Source organism: Anolis carolinensis, chromosome 3, assembly GCF_035594765.1.
Source record: "Anolis carolinensis isolate JA03-04 chromosome 3, rAnoCar3.1.pri, whole genome shotgun sequence".
NCBI lineage: Eukaryota > Metazoa > Chordata > Lepidosauria > Squamata > Dactyloidae > Anolis > Anolis carolinensis.
In genome coordinates, this window is record NC_085843.1 from 232,817,903 (window position 1) to 232,845,721 (window position 27,819).

General features: G+C 38.7%; 1 protein-coding gene across 1 annotated transcript in view; it reads right to left on the bottom strand.

The window, feature by feature from the left end:
- fbxw4 (F-box and WD repeat domain containing 4) overlaps nt 1-21,515 on the bottom strand; it is a 73,141-nt gene extending 51,626 nt beyond the window's left edge. The window contains exons 1-3 of the mRNA XM_003224236.4: nt 21,156-21,515; nt 2,725-2,820; nt 481-666 (exon numbers count right to left, since the gene is read on the bottom strand). Coding sequence (XP_003224284.2) covers nt 481-666; nt 2,725-2,820; nt 21,156-21,385 — 512 coding nt within the window. The 5' untranslated portion in view covers nt 21,386-21,515. The remainder of the gene's footprint in view (nt 1-480; nt 667-2,724; nt 2,821-21,155) is intronic.
- Between the last annotated feature and the right edge of the window lie 6,304 nt (nt 21,516-27,819).

Consider the following 27,819-nt stretch of genomic DNA (forward strand, 5'->3'; position numbering starts at 1 on the left):
CATAAGTAATGTAAATCAAGCAAACTTGCAGAATGTTTTTTTTTTTAATTTTGATGTTTTGCATATATATTTTTATTTTGGGTAATATCAGCAAGAGCTATGGAGGCCACTAAAGTTATCATCCAAGACATTTCTGTTTTAATCACCTCTGTGGTCTTTTTAGATTTCAGCAGGTATTGCCTTACCCTGACAAATATATAATTGCTGCCATTAAATCCACCCCCTTTAAAACTAAAAGAAAAAGACTTAGGATATTGAACTTTCAACCTTGTATCACATTCTCTGCATACAGACATGGCTAGTAGGACTGATTTACCTAGAAACCTCCATAGAACCATCTACTAAAATAAAAGGAAATCACGTAATATGCACGCTCTGGGAGACCATTTTCCAGCTCTCATTCAAGTGCACCTATAAACTATTGCTGGATGGCTTGGCCACCATCATTCTCCACCCCTTTTTCTACAACAAAGGGCTTACCCTCCTCCGCTGACAATATAGCCATTAGCAAGCACAAAGCGGCACACGTCCTCCTGATGTCCAGAGAAGACCACCTGAGGACTGCATTGCAAGCTGGTGACATTGGGATCTAGCCAATAAACATGGATGTCTTCTGCTTGGGATAAGTAGAGGTAGTCCCCATCCAACTGCATCCAGGGCATTAAACTGAAGAAAAAATAATTTAAGTATTAGACATAGGAATGGACAGGCAAGTCTATTTTTGATCTGGAACTGTTTCATAAGCAGACATTCAAAATGCAATTGGTCACATTATTGTTTTTACTGTACAGATATTAATATATACATAGGGTTTTCAGCCTATATTTGGACAAATTATGCATTTTTCAATACCCATCCTCACAAAACATCAATTTCTAAATATGTACATGTTAAAGCTTCTGGAACTGGAACTGCATTACAACATCTAGAAAAGTGTAAAATCTGAAAGACAACTACATTCCAATCCACACATTAGTATGGTAAGTACTGATAGGTGAACTGCACTTACTAGTTGCAAATTATACTAAATGTCAATATACATCATAAGTTAGTACTAGAGAACATCCAAACAATTATTTAAGAAATCACACTGTACTTGCTAACTCAGTTAAAACATAATGGGAAGCCCTGCTATGAGTAGGCCCACCTATTTGATATATGTACAAATAAAAATATTTTGGTGAAAAAATGTACTATATACTGCAAGACGTATGGAATTAATAAGCTTCAAAGAAGTGTATTTGAAAAATAGTGTGACAAAAAGTGATTTATCTGTGCTTACCTATTTAATTCTGTTTAAATGTTTGTATATTTGTAGATTTAAAATCGTATTGAAATGCTTTTAATGTAATCTGCTTTCAGTCTCCTTATGGAGAGGAAAAAGTGGAAATAAATAAACATAATATAATAATGATTTTCAAAAAAAATAAGAGCTAGCAAGAGAACAAAAAATATAAGGAGCAAAATTGTGTCAGCTAGCAGAAAATTTTTAAAACAAAAATTTGAAGGGGGCATCTCATCACTAAAAGTACCACTATGTTTATCCAATAAGTACTTTTGTACTCATAGACAAGCTGAAGGGAAATTTTTTTACCCCTCCGCTATTTATTTCAGCTGTTTGAGTGCTAATTTGACACTATCTCCTTGCATCTTAAGAACAACCTAGAAGAAAGATGTCAAATACCTTTGAGACACAATTGATAAGAATAATGTAGTTGTTATTATAACACATTATATTCAGGAAGTCACAATACTTTTGAAACTGAGAAGAAAGAAAAGCAATTTTTCAACTACAGTAGAGTCTCACTTATCCAACATAAACGGGCCGACAGAATGTTGGATAAGCGAATATGTTGGATAATAAGGAGGCATTAAGGAAAAGCCTATTAAACATCAGATTAGGTTATGATTTTACAAATGAAGCACCAAAACATCATGTTAGACAACAAATTTGGCAAAAAAAAGTAGTCCAATACGCAGTAATGCTATGTAGTAATTACTGTATTTATGAATTTAACACCAAAATATCACGATATATTGAAAACATTGACTCCCAAAATGCGTTGGATAATCCAGAACGTTGGATAAGCGAGTGTTGGATAAGTGAGACTCTACTGTATCTTTAACCGAGGGGTGAACACACATAAGACCATGGGTTGCATGCCAGGAGAGGACATTACGTACTATCTATTCTTATAGGCCCTAAATTCTCATAACCACAAGGAAAATGTTTGGTGAAAAAGTTATAATTGACAATCCATAATGTTTTCTAAGAATGCAAATCTCCCATAAAGCAAAGCTCACAAACCATGATTTAGTTTTTTTTTAAAGTTGATTTAAAAAAACCAAAGACTAGAAATGAACTTCAAATCAATTCCACTTAAAAAAAAAAAAAATTAAAGCCATTTTCAGTGGCCCAATTCATCACAGTTGCCAAGCTCTTTATCAATCTGTCTTCTTAAAAGCCATCTGATCCACCAGTTCCTACCTGCAGATATTCTACAGGAAAAACCTGGTACTGTCATGTTATAAATCAAAATGAAATATAATCTGAATAGAAAGGCTGTTAATAAACATATATAGCCTACATCAGGGTACAAACAAAGCAGCATCTACCCAGTTTCAGAATATTCAGATTTGAAATAACCTAACATAAATCAAGAATAGAATGAACTCAAAAATAAGGAAATTCTGTGGTATGAGGGGGAGAAAGGAGCCACTTGCTTGCGCTTCCATTTGAGGAGTGGGACTCTCCGACAGCGTCCATGCCTCCAGTTCTGAGAAACTTTGACTCTCTCCTTCACTGGGATACCAGTAACTCTGCAAGGGAAAAGTGAGCATGGAAAAGTTAGCACCAAACAAAACTCCATAGAAACCCATACATGACACAACAGACCAGGTTAAGTCCACAATTGTGCTTAAAGGAAGAAAGGCAAACTTGCCACGTTTATACCACTGGAACACTCTACAAATAGCTAGTGCACTATAACACTGGCACTTATAGTTCTACACTATATATTAGGATGCTACCAGACAGATGTCTCCTTCAGTTGTTAACCATCACATTTCCACAGTCCATCAACACAGTGGATACAACAGATTTGAGTAGGTCTCCTCCCCTTCCCCTTCCCAAAGACTCATTCTTACAATTCCCTCTTCTCTGAACATTGAAACACAGGTAATCTCAGCATCATTTGAGCACTTTATTTAGATGGAGTCATGGTAGTTCATAATTTTTTTTAAAAAAAAGAATGCAGGATAAGGGATCTGCAGAGTTACCTTTGAGTAAACATGATCTGGTCAGTTTCACAATCTGAATGGGAAACTTGCTCACTTGCCTTTTAATTAGTCAATTTTAAACTAGATCCTTTATTTTAATAAATCTGAGCCTTAAGACAGTTTTTTCCCATTTCAAGAACACAGCTTGCAGTGAATCCTCACATGGGGAGAAGAGATCCATATAAATATTCATAGGTGGAAGATAACCAACTGCATTGCAAAGAGAGCAAGATGGTACCAGTCTAAAGTATTACTTTAAAAATGAAGTGCACATTTCATTTTTCAACACAAAAAGAAACATGATCAGTTAGAGAGACCACCAAGGTTTTAATTTAATCAGCATCACCAAGACAGATGCTAAAGTCTAAATTTGGCACTTTGATAAAAAAAGAGAACCCTCTAGGAATTCTATTTGAAAGAGAGCATGTACAACAGCAAGAGGAAGAAAATGCAGGAATGCTTTTGTCCTGCCGATACATTCCAGTTTCAAGCTCACAGGCACCAAGCTTTCAAATGCTCTATAGGTTTCAACACTGTTAAGAATTGTGGCTGTTTATTATTAATACAAATTTGGACGATATCTGTTTTCTCTTGGACCCAGCAAATGAGTTCAGACTACATAGCTGAATCCTACCTAGATGGGACAACTTAAGCATGCGTAACTATATTTGTTCTTATTTCAACCTATTACTTGGTTTCTTGTATCGTTAAATGTTCAGTTGTGAACTACCGTGCAGCTAAAAGACTGATGTGCATTTGGTGGTGTCGGGAGGTCTGCCTTCTTCTAATGTTGTGCAGATAATGCCCATGCTGCTATTATCATGTAGTGCAATACTTTGCAGTTTAGTGATTTTGTTTGTGAATTTGACATTCCAAATTCAGGCTCAAACTGCATCTCAGATTGAAAAAAATCTTGTAGTTTTTTCATACCTTGCCCCCATAATTCTCTTGCCTTTTTACAGGACCACCACATGTGGAAGAAAGATCCTTCTTGTTCTTCGCATTTCCAAAACTTCTTGTTGTTCCAAAACTTCTCCTTATACATTTTAGCAAGTTTTGCTGGAGTCAGGTACCACCTGTTCATCATTTTATAAAAATGCTCTCTAAGGTCATAGCACAACAGTTTCTTTAAACCAATAGTCTACATTTTCCTCATTGATCTAATTCTATGCTATGTCTAACATATTATTCCCTTGGCTCTTAAGAAATAAAAAAAAACATGCACAGTGACTTTAGAATTCTTAGAGACAGCACTTCAAGAAAAGCAATATTAGGTTGTTAATACTGTTGGATGATTCCAATGCAGATGCAAGTTAGCTGAAATACATTCTCCATTAAAATCTTTATGATCTATTTCTTCCTTGAAACAAGAGTACAACAGGCGACAATTCTCATCAGATGTTCATTATGATTTGCCTTAAGAAGCCAATACCCAGTATGCAGTTATGCAAATCAAAACCTTATCAAAATCAATGAAACCTAAATGCACCCAAGCTCTGGCCAGAGTTACTTTGCAGTTTAGTTATTTCCACAAGGACAAATAGATACAAATTGCCTTCCCATGACATGCCCTTACATTCCTTCTCACACTGGAAATGCAAGACGATAGACAGCTCTGTCTCTAGCAAATCACAGGAACAATCATAGTAAGCTAATCCATATGGATAGCAGTGGAAACGTGAAATAGATTCTACTCCCAAACAACAAGCCGAGGGTGAAAAAAGAGTTTGCAACTGGAGATTTGCTAGCAATTCCATCCATCAAACATGAAACTAAATAGAAGATGTCCATTTCCCCATTAGCAGTGGGTCTTAACAAAGACGAAAGCTTTTCATGCATCAGTGGACAGAACTCAAAACCTATGAGCCACATGATGGGCAGAGATGCATAGTAAGAAACTGCTTTTAAACAGATTCCTTTCCTGTCCTAATAAGTTGTATTAGAACAAATGATACCAGAGGGATATTAATCAATGGTCATTGGTGGATATAAAGAGCCATGCTACTCAAACCAGAATACAGTAGTAGCTCCAGCAAAACATTTCAAATAATCATTGGGTTTTATCTTTAAAAATACAATGCAGGAGGTTAGACAAGCCAATTAAATTTAGATGTCAGCTAGTGTAAGTGATTACATTTAATTTTCATAAGCATGGGAAATATCATTTCAAAGCTGTTTGTTTATTTGCTTATTTCAAGCAACAATCCATTCCAATTGACTTGAGAGATGGAAAAAATACTTGTTGCACAATTCAAACTGTATATTTATTCAAAAAATACTACTACAATCAGTGTAGTTTTATTGTTCTGTGCCTTCAAAACAATTTCAGTTTGTGGTGATCTTAAGGTAAATCTATTACATTTTAGCAAGGTATGTTCAAGGGGGGGTTGCTGCTGTCTCCTTCTGAGACTGATAGAGTGTGCCTTGCCTAAGTAGCTTTCAATAGCTGAGTATAGACTCAAACTGTGATCACCAGAATCATACTCCAATGCTCAAATCACTAAAGCATGCTGACTCTCTCACGGTATTTCTTACCGTATTCTGTATTTGGGAGTGCAAATTTATTTTGTTTGATTTGCTTCATTGCATTGTATATTGATTTTTTTTCATGTCAGGAGCGACTTGAGAAACTGCAAGTTGTTTCTGATGTGAGAGAACTGGCCGTCTGTAAGGATGTTGCCCTTAATGTTTGATGTTTTACCATCTTTGTGGGAGGTTCTCTCATGTCTCCGCATGGAGCTGGAGCTGACAGAGGGAGCTGAATGAACAAATGCAAGAATCTTTTCTTGAGTAAGGTTGAGTGGGAATTCCCTGGAAAGGTGATGTATAAAATACAAATTAGCCTGTTACGAAGTCGAAAAAAAGCAAATGTATCCAAAAACACAGGCATCCTTCATATCTATCTCTTTTCCCAAAGATGAGTACTAATTGCATTTTGAAAAAAAATGTCTTGTTGTGGAAACAGTCTGGTGAGAAAGTGCCTGTACTTAAAAAGGGGAAAATAATATCTCATGGCTGTTAATGCATGGCAAAATCTCCAACATGTCCCTGAGGCTTGGCCAAACTCTGTGTTCCTAGCATTTTCCACTGCCTGAGGCTCATTTTTTGCTCTTCAGTCACCCTCTTCTTTCTGGCACTTTGTCACCATTATAATTTGACTGCATTCCTAAGCATGTGACACACTTTAGGCCAAAAACATAGAGAAACTTCCACCTAGAAATCTCTCCTAGTCAATATACCTGTGTACTCATGCATATGTCTTTTAAACACATCTAAGCCATTACGTACACTGCATAATTCTAGTTGTATGGAAATTTCACATAGATTAAGCTGAATTTTGACCCAAACATTTTTGTATGTTACTGTCCTTTATGATTATTATTATTATTATTATTATTATTATTGACACAACGACGTTGTATGACACAGCAAACGAGATAGTTATGCTGGATTTTGTTTCACAAAATCACAAGTCGAACACTTCCCAAGTGTCTAGGACTGTGTGATGTATTTTCGGATGATGCGTGCAGATCCCAGTAGGGTGGCCTTTTGCAGTTGGCAGATCGTAATTTTGTCAATGTCTATTGTTTCCAAATGCCGGCTGAGATCTTTTGGCACGGCACCCAGTGTGCCCATCACCACCGGGACCACCTGCACTGGTTTCTGCCAGAGTCTTTGAAGTTCAATCTTGAGGTCCTGGTAGCGGCTGAGTTTTTCCTGTTGTTTTTCATCAATGCGACTGTCACCTGGGATGGCAACATCAATGATCCAAACCTTGTTCTTTTCCACAACTGCGATGTCTGGTGTGTTGTGTTCCAGAACTTTGTCAGTCTGGATTCGGAAGTCCCACAGTATCTTTGCGTGTTCATTTTCCATGACCTTTGCAGGTTTGTGATCCCACCAGTTCTTTGCTGCTGGCAGGTGGTACTTGAGGCATAAGTTCCAATGAATCATTTGGGCCACATAGTTGTGCCTCTGTTTGTAGTCTGTCTGTGCAATTTTCTTACAGCAGCTGAGGATATGATCAATGGTTTCGTCGGTTTCCTTGCAGAGTCTGCACTTTGGGTCGTCAGCTGATTTTTCGATCTTGGCCTTAATTGCATTTGTTCTGATGGCTTGCTCCTGGGCTGCAAGGATCAGGCCTTCTGTCTCCTTCTTCAGGGTCCCATTCGTGAGCCAGAGCCAGGTCTTCTCCTTATCAGCTTTTCCTTCAATTTTGTCAAGGAACTTCCCATGCAATGTTTTGTTGTGCCAGCTGTCAGCTCTATTTTGTAGTGTGGTTTTCTTGTACTGGTTTTTTGTCTGCTGTGCTTTGAGGAGTTTCTGATTTTTGACTTCAATCAAAGCAGGTTCTTCACTTTGCTTGACATATTCTGCCAGGGCATGTTCTTCTTCTTTGACTGCTTGTTTGACTTGTAAGAGTCCTCTGCCCCCTGATCTTCTAGGTAGATATAGCCGGTCAACATCACTGCGAGGGTGCAGTGAATGATGAATGGTCATGAGTTTTCTTGTTTTTCTGTCCAAATTGTCCAGTTCCGCCTGTGTCCAATTTATAATGCCAGCAGTATATCTTATGACAGGTATGGCCGAGGTGTTTATGGCCTTGATGGTGTTGCCTCCATTGAGCTTGCTTTTGAGAATTTTTCTGACCCTTTGTGTGTATTCTTTGCTGACCACAGTTTTCACATGTTCATGTTTGATGTTGTCCAGCTGTAATATGCCCAGATATTTATAGGCCTCTGGCTGGTATTATTATTATTATTATTATTATTATTATTATTATTATTATTATTATTATTATTATCTGCATTTCTATACCGCTTTTCTCAACCTTGGGGGGACTCAAAGCAGTTTACAACATAATAAATGGCAAAATTCAATGCCTTACACACACACACACACACACACATATATATATATCACATATCTAAATCAAAAACATACAACTGTAGATTAAAACTATCAAAACGAAAAAAACATCAAACATAGACATATGCATGAAACATGTTATTACAGCAATTAACATAGATCCCTTCTCTTCCCCCACCACCATCCCCCATCTCCCTCTTTACTATCTGCTTGATGTTTTTGCTGTTTATTGGGAAATTACTTATATGAGACACTATTAATTATCTTGAACAATTTGAGAAGAAGGAAGGCATACACTAAAAAACTATCTTTAGTCATTGTATTGCCCATAGTGGAGAACTCTTACTACTGTAGGTAACAATTTGCCACAGAAAATTATTCTAATCCGAACTCCTTAAATGTTTGCCTTTCTTGCTTCCTACTAAACAAACAATTCCTTCAGTAGGCTTTTCCCCTTCCAGTGTTAAAAAGATCCTGGTCATAATTCCCTAGTTCTTTTTTCTTAATAAAGTTAAATAAATAAATCAACGTAATAAAATCCAACCCACAGTATCATTATTATTAGCCTAGCTTGCTTATGTACACTTACACCTGTACTTTCTGGTCTGCCAAGATGTGGATGGGCAGATTACTGTACATAGTAATGCATCAGTCAAACACATATAAGTCAAGGGTACGTTTTGAGGTCAAAAATCTGGATTTTGATATGTGCCATGGATAAGGCAGTAGTGATTCTGTGAAGAGGGGATAGTACCTGAATACTACTCAGGAGGCCAACCACCCCTGGCTGCCACCCAGGCATTCAAAAAGTCCAGAATCAGCGCCACAGCAGAAAAAGTAAGAAGATTAGTGCTTCTTCCAGGATGGACTATGCTCTTACCTCATGGCACTCTACTCACAAAGTTGACCCAGGTTTTGCAGGGCTATGTTTTTACTAAAAATTCAACATTTCTATATGACTATATACAGTATGTTGTACTTCCTTTTCTAATCTCTTTGAGTTAGTTCTTAGCTGCCACATTGACATCAGAGAAGCATCTCTTCAGAACAGCTTCAATCAGAGCTGTAAAATGTCAATGGCATAATAGCTGCTAAAAGAAACTCAAAACAAGCTTTCCATCTCTTTAGTCTCAGCATTTTTGAAACATGATAGGACATAAATTCTTAGGGAAATAGCATGCAGCAATCATTTTCCATGCTGTGTATGGTTTATAGATTTCAATATTTGACAGGTACATTTTATTTTGGGATAGGCTCCTTTAAAAGGGACAGCTAGCGCCAGAAGTAAGATAACACGCAATTTCACAATGGATAAAACAGAGCCCAAGTTAACTACCACACTGATGTCATGTCTCCCCAATGCCAAATACTGTTTCAGTCTTCATAGAAGGGGATACATCATTTATCATAACACCAGGAAAAACTAAAGATGTTATTTTACAAGATCTGATGGGAGCACTTCCTTACAGAAGGGTAATATACATTTTCTCTTCTTAACAGAGACTTCATACACAAGCCATATACTCTAAGATAAAATATCATATACAGTAGAGTCTCACTTATCCAACATAAACGGGCCGGCAGAATGTTGGATAAGCGAATATGTTGGATAATAAGGAGGCATTAAGGAAAAGCCTATTAAACATCAAATTAGGTTATGATTTTACAAATGAAGCACCAAAACATCATGTTAGACAACAAATTTGGCAGAAAAAGTAGTTCAATATGCAGTAATGCTATGTAGTAGTTACTGTATTTATGAATTTAGCACCAAAATATCACGATATATTGAAAACATTGACTACAAAAATGCGTTGGATAATCCAGAACGTTGGATAAGCGAGTGTTGGATAAGTGAGACTCTACTGTACCAGTATTCCTTCTCTGTTACAATTCACACTTGGACAACATATATTAATATCAAATAATCAGTTCCTAATCCTACAAATGATCAATCTCTCGCTAACTTGTAAAAGAAAATTCAAATCTGTTTTATTGCGTCACAAAAAACAGATAAAACAATTTGCAGTTGTCTAATAACAATAATAATTTTCTCTTTCCAGGATCCTATGTGCACCAAAACAAATATTATTAATTCCATAATTCATAGTAAGTTCAAATAGTGATATTGGCATTAACAGTTTTAAAATATGCAAGATGCAGGTACAATATTTTGATTAAACTATCCTACCTGTTACACACAATTGTAAACAAAACAGAACCTCATTCCATGTTGATCTCTGATGGAGTCCAATAAAATAAATGAGAAGAGAAGCAAAAGCTGGTTTCTGGGATATGAAATAAAAAGCCCTCCTAAGGCCATTAATGTGTGGCCACAAAGGGGATAAATAACATTTTATATCATTAGACAGGAGAGCTCTAGTATAAAAGCAAAGTATTAGTCATCATTTACATAGTTAGAAACCCCAAGTACCTCTTGATGATTGAACCACAAATTCCTTATAAAGAAATTGCCTTTCTTGAATGAAGGTCTGTCAGTGTCCACTTCTCCTAGCTTTCTGAAAACAATATAAAGCTTATTTAGGCAAGCCTTTTGAAGTCCTTTCACTGCTGGTCTTATTGAATATAAATGCTTTTTAATTGGGTATTTTCTTAGCCTGTGACTTCTTGTGTTTTACAGGGCTCAAACAGGCTTATGTGAATTTTGATACACATTTTCACTTTTTTAAACACCAATGTCTAATGCATAATAAATAAAAGCACCCACTGCTCAAAGCAATTTGTCTTAACTCATCTTCCAAATGAACGTGTAATATTATAAGCAAATTTAATTTCCATCTGAAAGAATGACCACAAAAGCTGAAAAAGCATCGCTAAACTAGACTAAGCTCCTTGTCAAAACTTCTGTTTGTTTATTTTGTATCCCATCACCAAGCGAGTGATCAAGGCAACTAGCAAGAGCAAATATATGATAACAATGAACTCATATGAGCAGGTATGCAAAACATCATTAGAATAGACAAAAATCAATGTTCAGTTGACAAAATTGCAACATTTACAGTAGTGGTTAAGAGTCAGCTTGCTCAAAATCACAATGAAAGATTAGCTAAAATGTATGCCACAATCAGGAACGATATCACAAACTCCAACATGAGTTTTTAGAGAAAAAGTGTTTTCCTTCAGAAAATGGCAGTCCAGCTCCAAAGAGGAACAGTATACAGAATAAACAATGCAAAAGCAAGAGGAAAGCAAGAAATGCCAAACATTAATTTTGAATATATAAGACCATCAACAGCAACAAAAATCCTTTATATTCATCAGAAGACACAAGAGGTGGGAGGCAATTGTCCTCTTTAAACTGATAGAAAGCCTTATTAACATTATCAGGCACGCAGAGAAACAAATCTTTCTGCAGAAGAATCAACACCGCTTCTAAAAAGTATGACCTGTCTCATTAAACTTTTAGCATTCTCTCAGAAAGTCAACAAGCATGCAGACAGATAATTGTATACTTAAGCTTTCAAAAAGGGCTTTGACAAAGTCCCTCACTAAAGATTCCTGATGAATCTTAGAAGTCACTGGATAAGAGGAGATGTCCTCTTATAGACTGGTAATTGGTTAAAAGACCAAAAGTAGAAAGCAGGAATAAACAGTTTTCACAATGAAGAGAACTAGCAGAGAGACTTAAATAGCAGGTTTCCTCAAGAATCTGAATTGGGACTAAAACTTTTTATATGGTTTATAAATGTAACATCATAAACCATGTATTTGATAAATACATAATGAATGATCCTTGGATATCCCAAGTAGCGAGGCAGCAAAGTTTTCTGACACCAAATTATTTAAACAAAAAGTAACAATGAAGAGGTTAAAATGTGTGTATGAAACCAAGTGTATGTGTGCACTGAACCATCAGAAAGTAAAAGTGTCACTATTTCAGCCACATATGTGGACAATTTTGGATTTTGGAGGATTTCAGAATTTGGAATTCCAGATATGGGGTGCTCAACCTGTATCCTTTGGTTCCACATACCTCTACCTAAATGTTTCTGGGAGACATGGCCTTTGCACTGACTGGGTCCTTTTACATGACTGAGTCCTGTAACTCAATCATGTATCAGGAACTTCCTCATAGTTCTCTTTTATTCCTCAAGTTCAATCTATTGATCTTTATATTCTAAAACCAGAGCCAACCAAAGTTATTGTCCATTTCTTTTAACTCTACTAAATTTGAGTATACAGTGCATTTTTCATCTGTGAGACTCAGGTAGACAGATGGTCTCATACACTGCTCCAAGTATCACAGGGAGTTCACCTGTTTCTCATTATCCATCATGCTCTATCCTATACTGGTTCCTAGCTCAAATATCCAGGGACAAAATTAGCACCTCCCTTTTTATTGTTTGTTTGACTCCTTTAATAACTTGTATACCCAAACAGAAATTACTCAGAAAACTTGGTGTAGTCCAATCATACACCAATCATTGGTGTAGTCCAATCATACTTGAACTCAATATTTCTGCTTGGGACACCTGCAAACTTCTGTTCTGGCCACAAGCTTGGGGTCACTGACCTTTCCTAGATCCCTTAGAATCACAGGAAGCTATTCCTATGGAGGAAAAGAGAGACTAGTGTCACTATGTATAAGTTGCTGACTTCAAGCCCAGTGGCAGATTCATTTGATGGAGAAGATGAATGCCTATGACATTGCACTGACATTTCTCAGGGATCTAAACTAAGCACACCCCTTCTTTCTTCTCCTTCTCCCTCTCAATTTCCTTACTCTGCTTTAATTATTTTCCTGAGAATAGTCACAATGCAAGGAGCAATGTTCCTTCAAACTCCCCATTACGATGTTTTTAAACACATAATCTGGATCCCTAATGACATCTTAGCCAGCTATTTTGTCATACTCTCCCTTCACACATTTGCATCATTTATTATATCATAAACATCTTGAGCTGTACCAGTCCTTTTCAGCTATTCTTGGAAATGCTGGTGCTCAAACTCATCTGGCCAGTAAGTCAGGATAATTATTCCATTTGTGATTTGGCTAAAATCCTGTTAAACGTAAGGTAGACTGTGCCTTCTGTGAGCTCCTAGGTATCTACAACCAGCCAAGAAGTGAAGTTATGTGCACTTCCTTTACTCAGAGTGAAGGTAAATATTCACACTTTGGTACAGACTGAACTTCCCTTATCCCAAATTCCAACATGTAACAACTTAAAAAATCCAAAAATTGTACACATGCCTGGCTGAGATATTTCCATCTTTACTTTCTGATGGTTTAGTGTACACAAGTTTGTTTTCATGCACATTATTAAAATACTGTGTGCAAAATCACTTTCAGAGATTTACCTCCAATCTCCAGGATCTCTCATTATATACATAAAGTCTCATTTATCCAAGCTTCACTTATCCAAGGTTCTGTATTATCCAAGGCAGTCTGCCTTTTAGTAGTTATTGTTTTTTGTAGTATATGTTGCAATGTTTTGGTGCTAAATTTGTAAATACAGTAATTACTACATAACATTACTGTGTATTGAACTGCTTTTTCTGTCAATTTCTTGTAAAACATGATGTTTTGGTGCCTAATTTGTAAAATCATAATGTAATTTTATGTTTAATAGGCTTTTTTCTTAATCCATCCTTATTATCCAAGATTTTTGCTTATCCAATGTTCTGTCAGCCCATTTATTTTGGATAAGTGAGACTCTACAGTATATGGAAATGCAAGAATTAAAAAATCCAAAACACTCCAAACAACTTCTGGTCCCATGGATTTTGGATACCCAACCTGTTTTTCTTTTTGTTTCTCTTCCTAATAAAAACTCTCTATGTTGATTTTGTCTTTACATGGCCTTCCCTAAAAAAAATACAGAATATAGCTATTTCCCTAACACTCAATTCTTTCCCCTTATTTAGAAAATTCTAACACTCATTACCCACTTTCTCTGCTATGAAAAATACTCTATCAGTCTAATCTAAGTGGGCTACGTAATGCCCTTCATTTTGTATCAGAAGAAAATAAACCATTTTTCTATCATTACTGATGATGTCATGCATACACTGCCAGATGTAAAGTATTTTAAGGCCTAGCCACACAGCAGGAAAATGCAACTAAAGAAAGTTTTCAAGTAAAATCCATGAATATTTATAGTTACTTTCAGAAATGTACACACACTTTCTCTGAAATCTGTACATTCCCTCTGGCTGGCTGAAATGTTCATTTATTGTGATTATTTGACTTAGAAATAAGAGTAGAGACCCTGGCGGTTGCTGCACCTGTTGTGTTCTACACCTGACCCCTTCTCTCCATCCAGTATAGAGCTTATTCTTAATGAAAAATACAAAAATTCATTTCCTTAGAAGGAAACACAATACAGCACAGCAAGCAGATCCCAGGTGTGGAAAGGTACAACAATCCGACAGCCCCCACCCCTGCTGATTTCAATGCAACTACTGCCTGAGACCCATGTACAAGCCGAATTTCCTTTCCCTTTTCTGCCTCCCTCAGCCTCAGGTCTGGATGGGTCTCCTTGGTGTTCTCTTCAGGGGAATTTTTAAAGAGATTAGTAACAAGGAGATTTTGGACAGAGTGGTTAAGTTTTAAAGCAACCATCTAAATGGTGCAGGGCCACCCAAATTTACCTTTGTTCAATAATGAATTCAAAGTACTGTAATGTTAATTGAACCTAGTTATGCTTGCCTCAAGATAAATAATTGCTTCTGGCTCATGATTAAGAAAAAAACACTTTGCTATATTGAAATCAAAATCTTCAGATTTTATCAGGTTTAAAAAATCTATGAACTCCATAAACCATGTTCAGATTCCTGAAGAATAATCTTCATGCTTCTGAAATTTTAAGGACTTAGAAATTCGACTGCACCTGATGAGTGCCACATGGAATTATGTAATTAGAATACAGTTAAGAAATAAGTGGTGTACAGCTTCTTTCACTTCTTCCACAAATCTACAATATTCATCCATTTCGACTTATCTAGTGTTTAAGACTGGTTATGAATTTTGGATAAATGGAGAATGTTGCCTAGACATTGGCACATCTACCTAAAAGGAATGCTACCACTGATCCAAGATCTGAAATAGGGATCTTTCCCAAATCTAGTTCCTCAGGTTCTGAGTTTTGAGGTATCATGAATAAACAAAATTATTTTTTACGGAAGGCATATGCTCCACCAATAAGGTATGACTCTTCATCACACTCCTCCACAAACTATCATTTATTGCATGGCCACTGCCCCATAATTAACCACGTTAATCCTACATATACTATGCTAGCCAAAGCAATTTTTGTGAAAGGGAGGTATGAAAGGAAACAAGGCAAGGATAAAATTCTCCTCACTGCAGGGCCAGATACTACAAACAACTCATTTAAAGCTTCTTCATAAATTTGAAAATCCATACATAGGAAGATGAAATATCATCAACAACAACAGCTATATACATTACAGTACTTATTTTACTGCAGTTGTTTTCTGTACCTACTGCATATGTAGTAAGTAAAATAGGAACCTGCATGTTTTGTGCAAATATACATGTAGGTTAGAATAATTTATGCACCCTATTTATGTAAAAAATGTTATGCTTCATAAGTATGGTCCTTCCCAAACACTTTTAAATTGATAGATAGGAGATATCTGACGAGTGTGCAATGAGTGAGGTCATCCATTAAATGTGTGGTAATAGAGAGATTCAGTACAACTACACTAGTGGATATTTGTACCACACTGAAAGGGTTTTAAATCAGCCTAATTAATTCTATTATTATAATATTAACTTTTTGGTTATAAAATTAAAATCATGCTAAAACATCAAATTGATCAATAATCAAGAATCATTTGAGAAAACTCAGTATAATTTAGTTTTTGGCAAAGTTTGCTCCACCCTTACCTCAGATATTAACTACCTAGTAACCTGATATTGCAACTGGACATCACTGGAATCCTTTAAGTATGTTCATGGGAATTGCAAGTACTAATCTGTAGGGAACTGGACATACTCTAGAATTGGATTGCAGGTCCTGTAAAGACCAGTTTCATGCAGGCCTAGAACAATGACAGCAGTACTACTTCCAGAAATCTAGTTAACTGCTGTCAAGTTGACTTTGAATCTATAAATAAGAGACCCCCAAGACACCTGTTATTAAGAGCCTTGCAAAGATCTTGCAAACTCATAACCATGGCTTCGATGGAGTGCATCCACCTGTAACGTGGTCTTCTGCTTTTCCTAGCATGTTTTACCTTAACAGCCATTATTATATTATCTACTGAGTCATGTAGTGTCATGATATACTTAAAATACACCAGCCTCAGTTTAGTAATTTTGGTTTCTAGGGAAAATTTAGCCTTGCTTTGCTCTTGGGCCCATTTACTTGTCTTTTGGCACTTCACAGTATCCTAAGATCTCTCCTGCAATGCATTTCAAATAAGTTCTCTTCCCATCAGCTTTTTTCACTGTCCGGCCATCACACCTATACAAAAGAATCAGAAATACTATGGCATGGCAGCCCCTGACTTTGAGGTTCAATGATATTCAGTGGCATTTTGGTACCGAAGGAGAATTTTGGTAATGGAACCAATTGTTTAGAGAGGTGAAATCTACTTCTCTGAATGTTTTCAAAAAAGGAGGCTGGACAGCAACTTGCATTGACAGAAGGAGAGGTGAACCCCAGAGGACCCCTTCCAACTTCCACAAGGGCCATGCAGTCCAACCCTGCCTTGAAGGAATACACAATCAAAGCCCTACCGACAGATGGTCATTCAGTTTCTATTTTAAGATTTTCAAAGAAGACTCAATCACACTGCGAGGCAAAATATTCTATTGTAAAAGAAGCTTCTGCCATTAGGATGTTTTTCCTAATGTTTAGGTGGAATCATTTTCTGTAGTTTGAATCCATTGTTCCCTGTTCTAGCCTCTGCAGCAGCAGAAAAAATTTGTTCCCTGACATATTGAAACATGGTTATCATGTCACCTCTTAATCTTCTCTTCAAACATACCTAGATCCGTATGCCGCTTCTCAATGGGCATGGCTCTTCTTTAACATTTTGATCACTTTCCATTGAATAGCTTTTCAATAACCTTCCTAAATTGTGGTACCCAGAACTAGGCACAGTATTCCAGGTGAGGTCTGGCCAAAGTAGAATAGACCAGTACTATTACTTTCCTCAATTTAGACACTATAATCCTATTGATGCTGCCTAGAATCACATTGGCTCTTTTAGTTGTTACATCACACAATGTTGACTCAAGTTGAGCATGTAGACTACTAAGACCCCCAGCTCCCTTTCACATATACTGCCTAGAACGCTATGATTCTAGAGACCCAGTGTGATGCATTGGCTTAAGTGCTGAACTAAGACTCCGGAGATCAAATCCTTGTTTGACTACAGAAAACCACTAGATTACCTTTTATCATGATAAATTTTATAGATATTTTATACAGGAGTGAAACAATCAGTATTTAAATTGTTCCTGTAGTAAGCCAAAAAGAAAAAAAAACCTTGCTCATCAGGAAATTCATTCCATTATCTTCCATAACCTATTATGAACTTGGCAACATTCAGAAGTGCAAGGTAAAGGTGTTTGCAGATGTTACACAGAAATACTATTATTCCCTGGGGCTTCCGTCACCGGCTATTAAGGTTCACGAAAAAATAGCCTTTGCATACATTCAAAGATATTGCTTTTAGTGTTTGGAATTAAAGCTGTAGATTCCGAAAAGCAATTTACCCCCAATATTTTAATAATTTTCTAAACTGTGTACTGATATCTTCTTAAAAATATTAAGTTACCATACTGGATTCATGCATCACTCCACACCCTATGAACCCTCTAAACAATGAAGACCTCCCCAGCACTAATTTCCTCTTCATTCTACTAGCATATAGGATCATACTTGAAAAGAGTAATTGCTCCCAGATAACAAATATTACTTGAAACTGTCCAATCCTGATTGACCTAACAAGTACAAAACAAATTGGGAGTATGTGTGTAGAGTTTAAACTGACTACCCTGCAATTACAAGGCCAATGTTCACTAATTTTTCTAGGACCCATGAGAAAACCTATGTGCATGCTTGCAATTCTTTTAGCATAGCTTACAGTGTGCTTCCACTGTAAGGAGGGGAACTAAAAGGCAGTGGCATCATTAGGGCATTACAGGGGAAACAAACCACAGCAGGCGATACCAGAGAAAGTGGATGATAGCAGAATGCCAATAACCTTTTTTGTGCAGTGTTTTACGGCATAAGGGTTTGAGTGTTTATAATAATAATTTAAAAAAACTTTATTTATACCCCACTCCATCTCCCGAAGGACTCGGGGCAGCTTACACTGGGACAAGCCCAAAACAGTACTACATCAATAAAAACAGTAACACAATAAAATCACTACATATCTCTATCTATCTATCTATCTATCTATCTATCTATCTATCTATCTATCTATATGATTATGATTCTGGAGACCAGGGTTCAAATCCTTGCTTGGCCATAAAAACATATGTGATCCTGGGAAAATTGCACACTCTCAGACTCAGAAAATGCTTGAAATGACTTCAAGACACATGCAGGAAGCAACTGGATTAAGAACTGGGTAAAGAATAAAATCCATTAGGTGGTACCTGAATCTACAGAATTAATAGCTTGGAAGGAACCTGTGCCATCTATCATTTGTAGATCTAGACATCATTCAATGTGCTTCAGCCTTTTACTTCTGTCCCCACAGGGTCCAGTGGTTCCCAACCTTTGGCCCTCCAGGTCTTTTGGACTTCAACTCCCAGAAATCCCAGCCAGCTTACCAGCTGTTAGGAACTGTGGGAGCTGAAGTCCAAAACACCTGGAGGCCCAAAGGCTGGGAACCACTGCAACAGGCCAACAAGTATGTCTCCCTGAAACTCACTGGGAGTGAATCTACACTGTAGAATGAATGTAGTGTAGTTTGACCACTTTACCTCCCATGGCTCAATGCTAGGGAATCATGGAACTGCAGCTTTATAAGGTCTCTAGCATTCTTTGCCAAAGAATGCTGGTGAGTCATGGCAGTTAAAGGTGATGTCAAACTGTACTAACTTTTACAGTGTAGATGCATCCTGCCTCATACCCATGACAAGTCCCACCCACACGAATCTCTTGATGACTGTATTCACCAGGGGTCCCCAAACTAAGGCCTGGGGACCGGATGCGGCCCTCCAAGGTCATTTACCTGGCCCCCGCCCTCAATTTTACACTTAGACTAGCCCAAAGTCTGAAATGACTTGAAGGCACACAACAACAAAAATCCTACTTAACTTGACTATCTCATTGGCCAGAAGCAGGCCCACACTTCCCACTGAAATCCTGAAAGATTTACAGTATGTTGGTTAACACTGTTTTTATTTTTAAATATTGTATTTTTCTTTCATTTACTAATATTGTGCTATGGTAATAATATAATATATTGTGTATACATATAATATTGATAATAACTTATTTATTTATTTATTACAGTATTTCTACCCCCGCCCTTCTCACCCAATAGGGGACTCAGGGCGGCTAATAATAATAATACAATATAATAATATTGTATAATATAATAATATAAATTATATACTATATATTAAATGTACTGTAATATTACTAATAATATTACAGTATAGTGGTATAGTACAATATATTAATATATAATGCTAATATTGTACTATACTAATAATATAATATATTGTATGCACATACAACTTGTAAGCCGCTCTGAGTCTCCTTCGGAGTGAGAGAGGGTGGGGTATAAATGTAGCAAATAAATAAATAATTGTTGTTGGGGGAGGGGCATTTACACTACAAATAAGATATGTGTAGTGTGCATAGGAATTTTTTTTTTTCCAAATGATAATTTGGCCCCTCAACAATCTGAGGGACCATGAACCGGCCCTCTACTGAAAAGGTTTGAGGACCCCTAGTATTCACACTACAGTTAGAGCAGTCCTGAAACCTGCAGTTTTTCTGTTAAGAGAGCTCTGACAGGTTTCCCCCTGACATTTAGTCCAGTCGTGTCTGACTCTGGGGGTTGGTGCTCATCTCCATTTCTATGCCAAAGAGCTGGCATTGTCCGTAGACACCTTCAATGTCATGTGGCCGGTATAACTGCATGGAGAGCTGTACCGCTCTCCATGCTGGAGCTCTCTACCGCTGGAGCGGTACCTATTGATCTACTCACATTTGCATGTTTTTGAACTGCTAGGTTGGCAGAAGCTGAGGCTAACAGTTGGAGCTCACCTCACTCCCTGAATTGAAACCGCCAACCTTTTGGTCGGCAAGTTCAGCAGCTCAGTGGTTTAATCTGCTGCGCCACTAGGGGCAGAAAGCCGCCCTGAATCCATTCTAAGCTGCCCTGAATCCCTTCTTGGGAGATGGTGGTGGGATATAAATTATAATTATGGTACCAGAAGAAACTCAAAACCCCATGATTCGTTACAATGGAGAGAGTAGCAGTTAAAGCGTGGTGGGACTGCTGTAATTCCAGTGTGGTACATCCACTCTGTGGAAGGGATGCAGTTTGACACCACTTGAACTGCCACGGCTCCATGCTATGGAAGATCGAGATGTGTAGTTTGTTGAGGCACCAGCGCTCCTGGAAAGAGGTTTTGTAAAACTACACCTCCTGGAATTCCATAGAAATGTGTCATAGCGGTTAAATTGGTGTCAGACTGCATCAATCTTACAACATAGACTAGGCATGGGCAAGCTTGAGCCCTCCAGGTGTTTTGGACTTCAACTCCCACCATTCCAAACAGCCTCAGGCCCATTCCTTTTCCCCCTCAGCGCTTATGCGGCTGAGGGAGAAAAGGAAAGGACCTAAGGCTGTGAGGAATGGTGGGAGTTGAAGTCCAAAACAGCTGGAGGGCCCAAGTTTGCCCATGCCTGCCTTACAGTATACACAACTCCCTTGCAAGCTCCCTTCTAGCCACCTTTTTCCTGCCTTCCTTTTCTCCTTTTATCTAGGCCGCGCATCCCCGCGTTTTCCCAGCCGCCCCTTCCGGCCTGGGCGCTTACAGGTCGGCACCACGAGCGCTGAAGCCGGTGTTGAGGGCGGTGCGGGCGAGGCGCCTCCAGAGCGCGTCCTTGGCGACGAAGCGGCGGAGGCGGCGGCAGGCCTGGCCCAGGCGGCCCAAGGCCTGCGCGTCCAAGTAGGCGCAGACCAGCAGCAGCAGCTCCTCCGGCAGCGACCATAGCGGGCAGCGCCCCTCGGCCTCATCCTCGGGGGGGCTTCCCGCCCGGCCCATCACCCGCGCTCCTCAGCCCGCACCCTTCCCCATCCAGGCCCGGCTGCCTCAACAACTCCAGCCCGGAGTCGTCGCCGCCGCCATTAGGCCCGGGTAGGCCGTTCGCCCGGCCGGTCACATGGGGCGTCCCGCCCTCGGAAAGGCATTCACTGGCGCCGAGGAGAGGAAGCTGGGGGAGGCTTTGGGGTGCCTCCACACTAGAATTAACACAGTTTGGCAACTTTTGAACTCCCATGGCTCAGTGCTGTACTTTCACAACGTCTTTCGCCTTCTGCAATACATATACGTATGTGTGTATATATATATGTGGAGAAGTCATAGTTATTATGTTTAATTTTAACTGTTAAGAGTATGTATTTGTGTTTAGTTGACACAGTAGCTGAAACAATATATGTATGTGTGTGTGTGTGTATGAAAGAACAATACATTGTTTAAAATGAAGAACTATTTGAATCAGACATGGGCAAACTTTGGCCCTCCAGGTGTTTTGGACTTCAACTCCCACAATTCCTAACAGCCAGTTTGCCCATGCCTGATTTGAACCAACAAAAACTTGTCAGTGTTTCAATAGTAAGTTTTGTTGCAGGTTGTAGATGTAAATAAAATAGAAGCTTTATCGCTGTTTCTGAACCTAAATATACCCTGCAGTGTAATAAATGTGCCACTCAGGTTTGTTTGCAAGTAACAGTAACTTTACTTCACTTCAAGAGATCAAACGGAGCAACAATATATGCAGTAGTCCCTCTGAACAGAGGGAATAAACAGTCCTTGTAAACAGTTGTTAAATATGCCTCATTTGCCTTAGAAATGACCAGGCTTCTGAGAGTTTTGGCAGCCATTTCCTTCCTGACTTGTTTCCAGTCAGCACTGTCTTCACTCTCTGAAGTGAAAATGGCAGTTAAAACCGGTTCTGTCAGCAGCAAGCAGAAACAGTAGCCAATCAGAATGCTGGCTCCTAGCTGGCTCAGCCAATCAGCTGCTGCCACATGTCTTTCCAGTCAACCCATTACATCATGGTGCCTTTTACAAATCCCCACAAGTTTGGGCCTGCTTTTGGTTGATGATGATGATGATGATGATGATGATGATGATAATGAAATCCAGCATATCTATCTTGTTTGCTGTGTCATAATAAAATAATAATTTTATTTATACCCTGTCCCATCTAAAAACGTGGATGTTCTGTTGTGCATTTGACTAGACAGTCCCCTAAATAACCTGGCTCCAATCAGGACATGAAATCTGTCCTTGCACTTTACTGTTTTCCTCTACCCAAAGATATTATTCCCCATCTTACATTGCTCACCCCTACTCATCAGACTTATGCACTTTATCCATTAGCGCTATTTTCAAAAGTGAGTTGCGCCAGCCCTCCCATCCATGCCTAGAAATGGACTTTATTACAGGCTCATTGGTGGTTGGTTTGAGATTGTTGTAGCCACTCCCTCAAAGACCTCAGTGTCCTAAGGGGTGGATTGTGCAGGAGAAGGCGATCCTGTAGGTCATCGTAGGCTATCCCTCATGGCCAAGTATGATTATCTTCCAAGGGAAAAGCCATGTTGGTCCCTAAGTGGCAATAGAAACCTATTCTGGATCCTCATGGTCTTTTGCAGTGATGACATACATTCCACATGGAAGGCAGTCCTGAGAAGGGTTTGCTTGGCATGCCTTCCTCTTGACACGTTTCTCTCTTTTGCCCTCAATTCGTACCTCTTCAAAATCCACAGCACTTTTGGTAATAGATGACCTCCAGTTGCAACGCTCAAGAGCCAGGGCTTTTATGTTCTTTGTGTTTATTCCATACTTTTTAAGGTTTGCATTAAGCCCGTCTTTAAATCTCTTTTGCTGTTCACCTATATTCCATTTTCTGTTCTTGAGCCAAGAGTAAACTTACTGCTTTAGGAGACAGTGATCGCATATTTGGACAATGTGGCCAATCCAGCAAAGTTGTTAGCGGAGGTTCATCACGTCAGTGCTGGTGGTCTTTGCTTCTTCCAGAAGTCCAAATTACAGAGGATGAGGAAGAGCCATTCTTCCCCTGGCTGCCAGTCAGAAAGGTAGGCCCCGCTGCCTTTAAGCCCTGCCCCCATCGTGTCATAGCAATCCCCTCAGCCACAATGGCGCCCAGGGGACAGGCAGAGTTCATTTAGGCCTCATCCACACTGCCTATAAAATACAGATTATCTGTTTTGAACTGGATTATATGGCAATGTAGACTTAAGGCCCTTCCACACAGCTATATAACCCAGAATTCCAAGGCACATAATCCACAGTATCTGCTTTAAACTGGATTATATTGAGTCCACACTGCCATATAATCCAGTTCAGTGTGGATTTTATACAGCTGTGTAGAAGGGGCCTCATATAATCCAGTTCTAGTAAGCAGATAATATAAGATTTAAAAAAACATATAATAATTACTTTGGTATAATCATACAGAACAATATAATCTCTAAAATCAGGACAGTAAATAAAGAGCAACACTCTGAAAACAGGGAAATTTCAGAAAGGAAACAACCAGAGCCAGCTAACACCTCCCAACAAAAGATTCCCCCAGGAAGGAAGCAGCCAGGCTTTGAAGCTGCAAGGCCATTAAATGCTAATCAATGTGACTAATTGCAACATTCATACTTGCCGCACCAAGACTATTAATTGCTATTCAACCTGGCCAACCATGGATTCCACAAGGCAGAAAGCGGCCAGGCTTTCAAGCAGCAAGGCTATTCAGTGCTGTTCAACCTGGCCAATCACAATTTCCCCTAGATAGAAAACCCCCAGGCTTTGAAGCCATGAGGCTACTCTGTCCCATTCAACTTGGCGTAGCAAGGATGCCCTATGTAGAAAGCGGCCAGGCTTTTTAAGCTGCAAGACTATTCAGTGCAATTCAAGCTGGCCAAACAAGGATTCCCCTACAAAGGAAGTAGCCAGGCTTCAAAGCAGCTCTTTGATTGAGGGTGCTACTCCAGCTCGCCAAACAAGGATTCCCTTAGGTATAACACACAGCCAAGCATTGAAGCTGCAAGGCTATTCAGTGCAATTCAACCAGACCGACAAAGGATTAACCTTGGTAGAAGGCGGCCAGGCTTTGAAGCAGCGATACTACTCTGTACTATTGAAGCTGACCAACCAAAGATTCACTTAGGTAGCAAGCAGCTGTAGTGAGGCTATGAATTTCAATTGTAGCATCCAAAAAAACAATTTCTTTAGAACGCAAGTACCCAGCATTCCAAGCAGCGAGCCTATTCCTTTGTATTCCAGCTCACCAAACAAGAATTCCCACAAGAGGAAAACGGCCAGGCTTTGAGGCTGCAAGGCTATTCACTGCTATTCCACCTGGCCAACAAAGCATTCCCATAAGCCACAGCAATGCATGGCCGGGCACAGCTGGTAGCTTTATAATCAAGCATCTTTGTATCCCTATGAATGTCCCGATCCTCAAACACCTCTCTACAAAAGTCGATATCAATGCTAAAATACAACACCATCTAAGCTCTATGAGCACAGCATTTTTTTGAATGTCTTGTAGGTAACCTGGACCCAAACCATGTAGCTTTCCTAGGGTGCATCTACACTGTAGAATTAATGCAATCTGACACCACTTTAACTGCCATGACTCAGTGGTATGGAATCATGTTACAGCACTGAGCCAAAGGCCAAAGCAAAGGTAGGCAACAAATGTAATTCTTACCGATTTGTTTATTTTCCCACCAAGCATAGTCCAGTTATGTTCCTGTCTACTCAGATATAAGTCTGAGAGCTCATATACAAGAAACAACTGGACTTGAATAGTGTCCAAGAGTGTACACTGCAGAAGTAATGCACTTTTGACACCACTTTCACTGCTGTGGCTCAATGCTGTGGAATCCTGGGGTTATAGTTTGGTGATGTAAAATTAGACTCAGAATAAGGAGGTGTGAAAATTGGAGGAAAGAACACCAACTATTTAAGCTTTATAAATGACACCATACTAGCAGAAAATAGCCAAGGCTTAGAATGATTCCTGGCAAAAGTCAAAGAATGCAAAGGTAGGTTTAGAGTTGAACATGAAGAAAGAAAAAATAACGGCCACATGCAGTAGTTCAAGATTTTCCATATTTTGGCTTGGTTACTAATTAAAATGGTAACTGCAGTAAAAAATCAGAATAAGGCTAGGACTATGATCCTGAAGTGTAAAGATATAGAATATGAAAGTCAGGATTGTCCATGCCATTGTTTCTGTGTATGTTTGTGAAACTGGACAGTGAAGAAAGCTGATGAGAAAAAAATGAACATATTTGAAATTGTGATGCTGAAGAAGATTTCAATGCATAATCTGGACTACTAAAAAGACAAACCAATGGGTCCTAGGTTAAATTAGCTTGGACACTTCTAGGAGTCAGGATAACTAAATCTAGACTGTTGTACTTTGATCATAACATTAGAAGAAATGACTCACTATAAAACACCATGATGTCTGGTAAAATAGGAGACAGCAGGAAAAGAGGAAGACTGTATTACAGGGTATATTCATGGGCACAAGACCTGAGCAGGGTTACTTGGTCTTTTGTTTATAGGATTGCCATAAGTCAAAGTTGACAGTAATTAACAATAACAGCTCCATTTCATAAGACAACAAGATCATCTACATCAGTGGTTCTCAAACTTTCTAATGCCGCGACTCCTTAATACAATTCCTCATGTGGTGACCCCCGACCATAAAATTATTTTTGTTGCTACTTCATAACTGTAATTTTGCTACTGTTGTGAATAATCATAATGTAAATATCTGATCTGCAGGATGTATGTTCATTCGCTGGACCAAATTTGGCACAAATCCCCGATACGCCCAAATTTGAATACTGGTGGGGTTGGGGAGAGGGCTTGATTTTGTAATTTGGGAGTTGTAGTTGCTGGGATTTATAGTTCACCTACAATCAAAGAACATTCTGAACCCTACCAACAATGGAATTGAACCAATCTTGGCACACAGATCTCCATACTGAAAGGGTTTGGTGGGCATTGACCTTGAATTTTAGAGTTGTAATTCCAGAGAACACTGTGGACTCAAAACAATGATGGATCTGGATCAAACTTGGCACAAATCCTCAATATGCCCAAATTTGAACACTGGTGGAGTTTCGGGAAAATAGATCCTGACATTTGGGAGTTGTTAGTTGCTGGGACTTATAGTTCACCTAAAATCAAAGAGCATTCTGAACCCACCAACAGTAGAATTGGGCCAAACTCCCACACAGAACCCCCAGGACCAACAGAAAATACTGGAGGGGTCTGGGAAGAATTATCAGTGATTTAAGGAAATGTAGTTCACCTATATCTAGAGAGCAGTGTGAACCCAAACAACGATGGATCAGGACCAAATTTGGCACACATTTGGGAGGATTCGCCATCTGTTTCCAAAAAAGGAAGAGAAGGACAGAAGGAAAGATCTTCAGCCTTCTCTGCCAAAGGGATTCCTAAAACCATCAGAAATATGTGTGTTTCTGATGATCTTTGGTGACCCCTCTAACACCTCCTCATGACCCCCCAGGGGTCCCGACTCTCCGGTTGAAAACCAGATCTACTTGAATGACAACACGTCTAAAGCATAGAATTTGTGTTTGTCTTTGAAACTGTGACATTTAAATTAAGAAACAATTGTTTGTTCTCTGAAATAAAATTCTATTGCATATTCTGGAATAAGACATAGTATTTTACATTTTAAATTTCTGAGATATGCATAAGGTGAAAAAACAAACAAACATGTCCTTCTTTCAAACTACTACTGCATTCTGAATCAAACTTTCCAATAAAATAGACACTTATGATTTGGCAGATTACAAGAAAGCACAAAGAAGGCAAGTCCATCATTCCATTTACTGTAGTAGATTTTTTTAATGTATCAAGTTAACCAGGAGTCTAGAAATAATGGGAATTGTATCTTTATAGTTGTACCTTTAAACACAACATTCGAATGGCCCTATGATCATAATCAAAATCTTATGCAAGGATGCGATAGTTGCCTTGCCCTCACTAAGCACAGATGCATCATCTCACAAGTATAATTATGCCCAGCTATGAAAAGTTGTTATTATTTATCTAATCAATTGGTTGATTTAGGAATGTGAAATAATGAGAGAATTATCCAGCATCATCATAGAGTTTATTGCTATCTTTGTGTATGCCTTACAACATTGGTTAATTATAAGTAATACATACATTACTGGAAAGTTTAGGAATATTAAAGAATGTCTGTTCCTTCACAGACAAGCATAATCCAGGGATGTGAACATGCATATAAACCATAGGTGGGCAATATTTGGTTTGGGGGGTCACACATGATCCCCTGGGGCTTTTTTGTGGGGCCATAGAGCTACACCATGCTGGTGGAAAGACCCCATAATTTGTGCTACAAACCTGATCATTCAGTAGTCTGAAAGGATTTGATGCTTTATCCT